General features: G+C 36.4%; 1 protein-coding gene across 1 annotated transcript in view; it reads left to right on the top strand.

The window, feature by feature from the left end:
- Positions 1 to 329: 329 nt before the first annotated feature.
- Fs (Follistatin) overlaps positions 330 to 6,875 on the top strand; it is a 71,915-nt gene continuing 65,369 nt past the window's right edge. Inside the window, exons 1-4 of the mRNA XM_088236722.1 lie at positions 330 to 333; positions 2,649 to 2,840; positions 3,971 to 4,186; positions 5,807 to 6,040. Coding sequence (XP_088092848.1) covers positions 330 to 333; positions 2,649 to 2,840; positions 3,971 to 4,186; positions 5,807 to 6,040 — 646 coding nt within the window. The remainder of the gene's footprint in view (positions 334 to 2,648; positions 2,841 to 3,970; positions 4,187 to 5,806; positions 6,041 to 6,875) is intronic.

Genomic DNA, 6,875 nt, shown 5'->3' with positions numbered 1-6,875 from the left:
AATACACAGGTACATATTTTTTTAATGAACAGTATTTCATAGACCTTTATTTCTTTAAAACTGTAAAAAAATAACGTTGTATTTTCTTATTCCGGCGCGCACACAAAATAAAATGCTTCGGAACAGTCGACATAAAGTCGATTGGTTTCAAGAATACTGGAATGCGCCTTGAAAGACGAATGACTTCAGCAAAAGATGACTGGCAGCGAAATGCATTTGTATGTCGGATGAAGATAATGCATAAATGAGTTTCGCTTGAAACGTTGCATTGTTCCAAACCATAATGTGTCAAATGTTGCCATTAAGTATTTGATATAGAGCTATAGGCTATGGGTCTGTCAATCGTCAATCACTTCATCTGACAGCTTATATTTTCAGCGTCAATTCTAAATTCTAAGGAACAAAGGCGTTTACTATCGTTTGATTATAATAAAATCTACATGATCGCTTCGGTCTGGAAGAAAATTGTGCCATCATGCAATAGTGCTTATTTCATGTCTTCTTTACTGAACAAATATTATTAAATGCTATAGTATAGAATTATAAAAGTCCAGAAACCGCGCACTCGCATCAAATTAAAGCCAACTAAACTACTAATAAATGAGTAGTTTTACGTTTTGGCCATTAGTTACTCTGTAGACGTCGTTTAGTACGCAACTGTCGATTTAAATTCAATTATGCCGTGTTGTGTCGTTTATAAGTGTCAAAATACTGCTGGGATAAAACGGGATAAGGGTGGGATCACATTTCATCTGTAAGTAACGAACTCACTAATATTGTTATTTAAGAATCCGATTATTTGAGCGTTTGTCAGATTATTAAATAAAACGAGGTGGACATTTTGTTAGTATTGCCAGGGTAGTCGATTTTTTACCCGACTTTCTTTTAATAAGCCTTTGTATAATATTAAACCGTGTTAATTTACTTAATAACTAAATTATTGTATGATGGTTTCTTTACGTTTGCCTAATAAAAGTACCTGTTTTTTTATAGTCCAGACAGTAAAATATTTTTTGTAGTAAAACATAACATAACACGACAAAATTATCTTATATTTGTATTATTTATTTATTTTTACATAAATGGCATAAATTGCCTTTAACATATATTGAACAAAAATATGAAGAAAAAAAAATACAAACATAAATACATAACAAAAAATTATAAAATTGCATAACTATAATAATAGTAACAAGTGGGTAAATACACATAAGCAACCAAAAATATTAACGAAATAAATACATAAATATGAAAAAACAAAAAAAGGAAAAACATTTTTAAATATAAAGAAAAGTTTAAGAATAATATTGCGAGAGAAAAAAAGAAATCAGATATATAAAATAATTATGATAATATATTTTCGTGGTCTGGCAACATCCCGCGTCCACTTCACGCATGCGCGCAGGCGGGATGTCGGGCATTTGGCAGACTTTTTGACACAGTGCGATATATGCAAACTTGGTTCTACGTGCCTTCTGGTATATTATAATTATATGACTATACGTATGTACTCGTATCTATGAGCAATGAGGAAGTTGAGTACTGCTCGAAATATTTTTGTTTGAAAAAGGTTTACTAGGACTTCAAGAGATTAGTTGGTTACATTAACGTCGACAACAGATTATTAGACAAAGAGGACAATATAGTACTTTTAAGAATTTTAGTTAATCTACTGATAATTATTACCATAGCATAGTAACAGAGTCTTGCTAATTACTTTTTGAAAAATATAAGCGCTGAACGACGAAACATCTCTTAAATGTACAACAATACGAGGGTTGATTGATATGCTCCACCTCTGACCTATTTCAAAGAGTTTTTGTACCTTTTTATCGCCGTGGTCCCCCTGGACTTGTGTGAACTTCTTCCAGCGATGCTCTGTCATTCTTTTATCTTCTTGGTAGAACATTTGCCCAACCCCTCAACTTGATAATTAAGCTTCCAGGCGGATGAAGTTGTTCCAACTACCTACTATCGAGACACCTTTCGATCTCTTTTAATCAGATTTTCAGCACCAACCTGTCTGGCTTGGGAGGTCCTTGTGGTAGTTCCTAGAGAGAGCTTTGTTAATCATCAAAATAATTTATCCTCTTATCATGCTTTGAACTTCCTGCATTCAGGAAATAAACTGAAACCATGTAGTCATACGTAGATGTTTGATGCAACGGAAAAGTATATTTGCGGGTACATAATCCCACCATTCATATATAAATTGTTTTATCATACTCTTTACCTAGATTTTGCAAGCAATTCCAAAATAAAAAATATGCATGCCTACGGATCTGGGCTTGGAGGGGAAGATTTAGCAAAATATAAACTCTCGCCTTCCATACAGTAGCTAGGCTCTTTATAGACCTGTGCTTAGAGAGCGAGAACTATACTCGGGGACCCGTCACGATAAATCTTCACAGGTCACATTGACGTCAGGAGCTTGCAAAGAACTGACCACCACCACAAAGAATAATGCATGCTTAGCGATGCTTGTAGCTTAATCACAATGGCCGCACTGGACGCGATAAAAAGGTCATATCGATAAGTTTTGGTTAAGGAATTTTTATTGGCGTCATAAACATCTGTGATGGAGTATCTGGAGTCTAAGCTAACTATGCCATATACTGTAACCCACATAGTCCGGTCGTGTCTTGCAGGAGGCATCTGCTGGGCGTCCATGGAGCGTAACGGGCGCTGCAAGGAGCTGACGGCCGAGAGGGTGGGGCGCGCCGAGTGCTGCTCCGCCGGCCGTGAGCCGGGTGCCGCATGGAGCCCTGAGGACCTGGACTCGGGGGCGCTGTTCTTCTGGCACGCGCTTGGCGGCGGCGTGCCGTGCGTAGGCTGCAGAGGTAACTCGCTCTTAAGAATGAACAAATAAATACAATCTTCGTTCTAATTGACACTCCGGAACGTGCCTGTGGGCCAGTGGAGTGGCTATATCCATAAAAATATATATATATTGAATGTACCTACCTATTGTATAGACATTTTGTTAACTATGTATTTGTATTGTATTTTATATTGGATTAAATAAATAAATAAATAAAAATTGATTTTTCGAAGTGTGTGCGTAAACAATAATTTCAAAGGCTTGGTGATGTGGTAAAATTCCCTGCAGCAAAATATTTATATTGAAGTTTTTAAGTCTTATCTGTTTCCACGTGGAGAATTGGCTATTTAAACGTTGGAAATGCCCGCATTTTTTGTACTGATTTGTTGATTCCTAAAATTGTAGTTTCGTAGTGTTTGTGATTTTAATCACACTAATTTAAATAAATGGTGACAGCAGTATTTACTATTTTACTTCACTAGATCAACAGATGGAAGAATTGAAGAAATATGTATGTTCGAACATAAGAAAAATGGTGAATGGTTACACAGTGTGTAAAGTGGCCAGTTTAAACAGCCAATGACATGTCATTTTTTTTATTTTTATTATTCCATGTCCTCTCCCTAGTTAGAGCATATGGTGTCCACAAAGATCCTCTAAGCATCTCTGTTAGCTGCTAGCTCCTTTGCATCCTCCCGAGTCAGGTTCGCGTCCTGTAGTTCTGATACGAACTGCCGACGAACAGTCAGCAATGGACGTCCAGGACGTCGACAACCTGATGCTTTGTAAAGTAGGCAAGCTTGGCATCCGCAACACATAGCCAAGCCAGCCGTATCGCTTAATGCTAGCTTAATGACAGTTGTCACCGGAGTTTGCTGCGTCCGTTATCTTATTACTAAATTCCTCACAAAGTCAAACCACCGCCGCCGCACACCTAATGCTCTTCTGAGTCACCTATTCTCGAAACTCAGAATTTTGCTGCTTTGGGCCCTGGTGAGGTTCCATATCCGTAATCCTCATCAGTAAAGCAGCACGTATCCCGTAGATTTATCTCGCTTCAATGGCGTCTCAGTCGCGTCCGGGTCCCGCTTCCTCTGCGTGGCTCTCGCGCTGGCCTGGCCAAGTTGTGACGGTCCGTTGTCTGTGCAGACTCGTGCCTGGGCGTGCAGTGCGACGCGGGGCAGCGCTGCGCGCTGCGGCGCGGGCGGCCGCGCTGCGTGTGCGCGCCGCGCTGCGGCGGCGCGCGCGCCGGGCCCGTGTGCGGCACGGACGGCCGCTCCTACCGCTCGCTGTGCCGGCTGCGCAAGCGCGCGTGCCGCCGCCGCGCGCGCGACCTGACCCTGGACTACTACGGACACTGCCAGAGTAAGGATTCTTTTGCTAGTTGTTTTATTTTTTATGTTATTTTATTTGATTAATTTTTCACGCCCAAAAGGTTTTTACATACATAGAAGTTATATAAAACATCAGTATATTTTTATATTTCTATATTTTATTTATTCACATTTTTATTTTATTTATTTTATTGATTTTGTTTATTTATTTATTTTTTTATTTTTTTTCATTTTTATCGTTTTATTCGTTTTATTCCTTTTTTCATTTTTTTTATTTTTTATTTATTTTCTTTAACCATAATAACTTTCATGTGTCATAGTGCAGGACATATAGCGCTCCACGAGGCCGTTTTTAGCACTAGTAATTACTAGAACAATGCGGCCAGTTGACATTTCAATTGAATACCTAATATCGACTGAATTCATAGTGGTATTTTAAATTTATTTTTTAATGAATTATATATTAAAGTAATGGATAATATATCTATATAATATAATATATCACGAAATTCATCGTTTCAGTTGATTTCATGGATGAGAGTTGTTGTATCACACAGAAAAATATAAATTTAAAGTATATATTACTTACATCATAATATTATGTACCTCCCATGCAGGTACAAATATATATTATATTTTTATAACTTACCTGTAAATAAAATCACCATTTTCCACTACTATTTTATTTATACATTGTTGATAGTTTCTATTTATAATTATTTTACCTGTTCATCTGTTTGTATTCTAAATAAAATATTTACATAAAAAAAAAATGCATGCATCTTCTATTTTTCACACAAAAAACTTAATTTTACTTTTTAATAAAGTGTTCAGTGTGAAAAATAGAGTAAGTTAACTTTTTTTTTAAACATGTTCAATGACAGATTACCGACAAAGATACTTTAAATTTTCATGCAAAAATACACATTGTCGTAAATCGATTATTGTATCGACTTTACTTAATTCTATCTGGAAATGTATTATTTTTTTCAATTTTTGAATATTTTTTTTTTTTTTTTTTACGCATTTTTGTTTCTTTTTTGTATGATTTCGTACACGAGAGCCAAACTCTTTTTGACATGTTCAACCTAATTTATTTTTTTATATTTATTTATGTATGTTTTAATGTTAAATAAAGGTAGAAAAATGTACCAATGAAGATAGTGTTAGTAATGGCGGCCCAGGTGTTATTTATAAATTATTTTTTTTAATACTAACAAATCTGTCTGTATTAAAATGATAAAGCTTTTACATTTTGCAGATAACCCTAGGAAAGTTTATTTGATCATGAATAATGTCAGAGACAGAATGCAAAGCTTTATCAATTTTTTTTTTTTTTTTTTTTTTTTTTTTTTTTTTTTTTTTTTTTTGAAGGGTCGGCAAGCCAGAAATATTAATACGCCTAATGTTGCAATCGGTTCCTATATGGGCAAATGCCTGTTCTAAAAAACCGATTTGTTGCGGCAAATATGGTTTACGAATATTTTTCCTATAAATAAAAAAAACTATATTGAAGAAATAAATAAATAAAATAAATTACTTATTATTTAACTGGTTTTTGGTAATTTTGTTGATCTGTGTATTTACCATTGCAGTGCCCTATGCACTTATGGATGCGGAAAGAAGGATGATGATATTTTTCAACGTGCAGATTCGTGCGCGCGCATTCGGTGCGGTGGCGGGCGGCACTGCCTCGTGGACCAGGACTCGCGCGCACATTGCGTGCGCTGCGCGCGCTCGTGCCCGCGCGCGGAGCACGAGCCGCACGAGCAGCGCGCGCTGTGCGGCGCGGACGGGCGCACGTACGCCTCGGCGTGCCAGCTGCGCGCCGCGGCGTGCCGCAAGGGGCGCAGCATCCCCGTGGCCTACAGGGGGCCCTGCAATCGTGAGTTGACCAATTTATAATTATTTGATGCTTACTTTGTTTATTTATTTATTAACCTTTACGGATTTTTACATTCATTTTACAAAAAACAGGGTGTTCTTCAAACCCTGTCACATCCGAAACCACGATGATCAGTATGGGCCAGAAGACATATTAGCATATTTTCAAAAATATTTAGAACGAAGAAAATTTGTAAAAATAAAATATTACTAAGAACAAATGGTTGCTTACTTCTGCAGGGGAGAAGCGAGGGGGGCGCGGCCGCACGGTTAACGGTATGTCAGACTCCCCCCTCCCCCTCCTCGTTTCTACCCTGCAGAAGTTAGCAACTATTTGTTTTGTTAATATTTTATTTTTTTTAATTTTAAAAAAATATTTTAATGTGCTAATATGTCTTCTTGCTTATACTGATCATCGTGGTTTCGGATGTGACAAGGTTTAAAGAACACTCTGTATCCATTTTTTATTCATACTCTGTTGTTCAAAATAATATTTTTGACATCTTTTGAAAATTTTGTCTGAGTCTTTTGTTTATTTTGTCTGGTAGTTTATTGTATAATTTCACATGTCTTGTTTTAGAAAGTTGTATAATATTTTTATGATACTCTCGAATTATGTCCATATTTATTACAATTTTTACCAGTTTTAGTTCTTCGTCTACAATTACATTGGTGGCTAATTTATGGATAAATTTTAATGATTCTAATTGAAAGAGTTTAGTTATATTTGATTGCTTAGTTTGTTTAAAAAAATCTCTAGATGCTGTTAGATAGGCGAAGGTCACATACTGACCGACGTCAAAGGGATAGTTATTTATTTGTTTACTTTAAAAAAA

This window comes from Micrasema longulum, unplaced genomic scaffold, assembly GCF_059751315.1.
Source record: "Micrasema longulum isolate JH-2025_06_02 unplaced genomic scaffold, ASM5975131v1 h1tg001597l, whole genome shotgun sequence".
Taxonomy (NCBI): Eukaryota; Metazoa; Arthropoda; class Insecta; order Trichoptera; family Brachycentridae; genus Micrasema; species Micrasema longulum.
The sequence above is the reverse complement of the archived record's forward strand: the minus strand, read 5'-3'. Positions and strand labels throughout refer to the sequence as shown.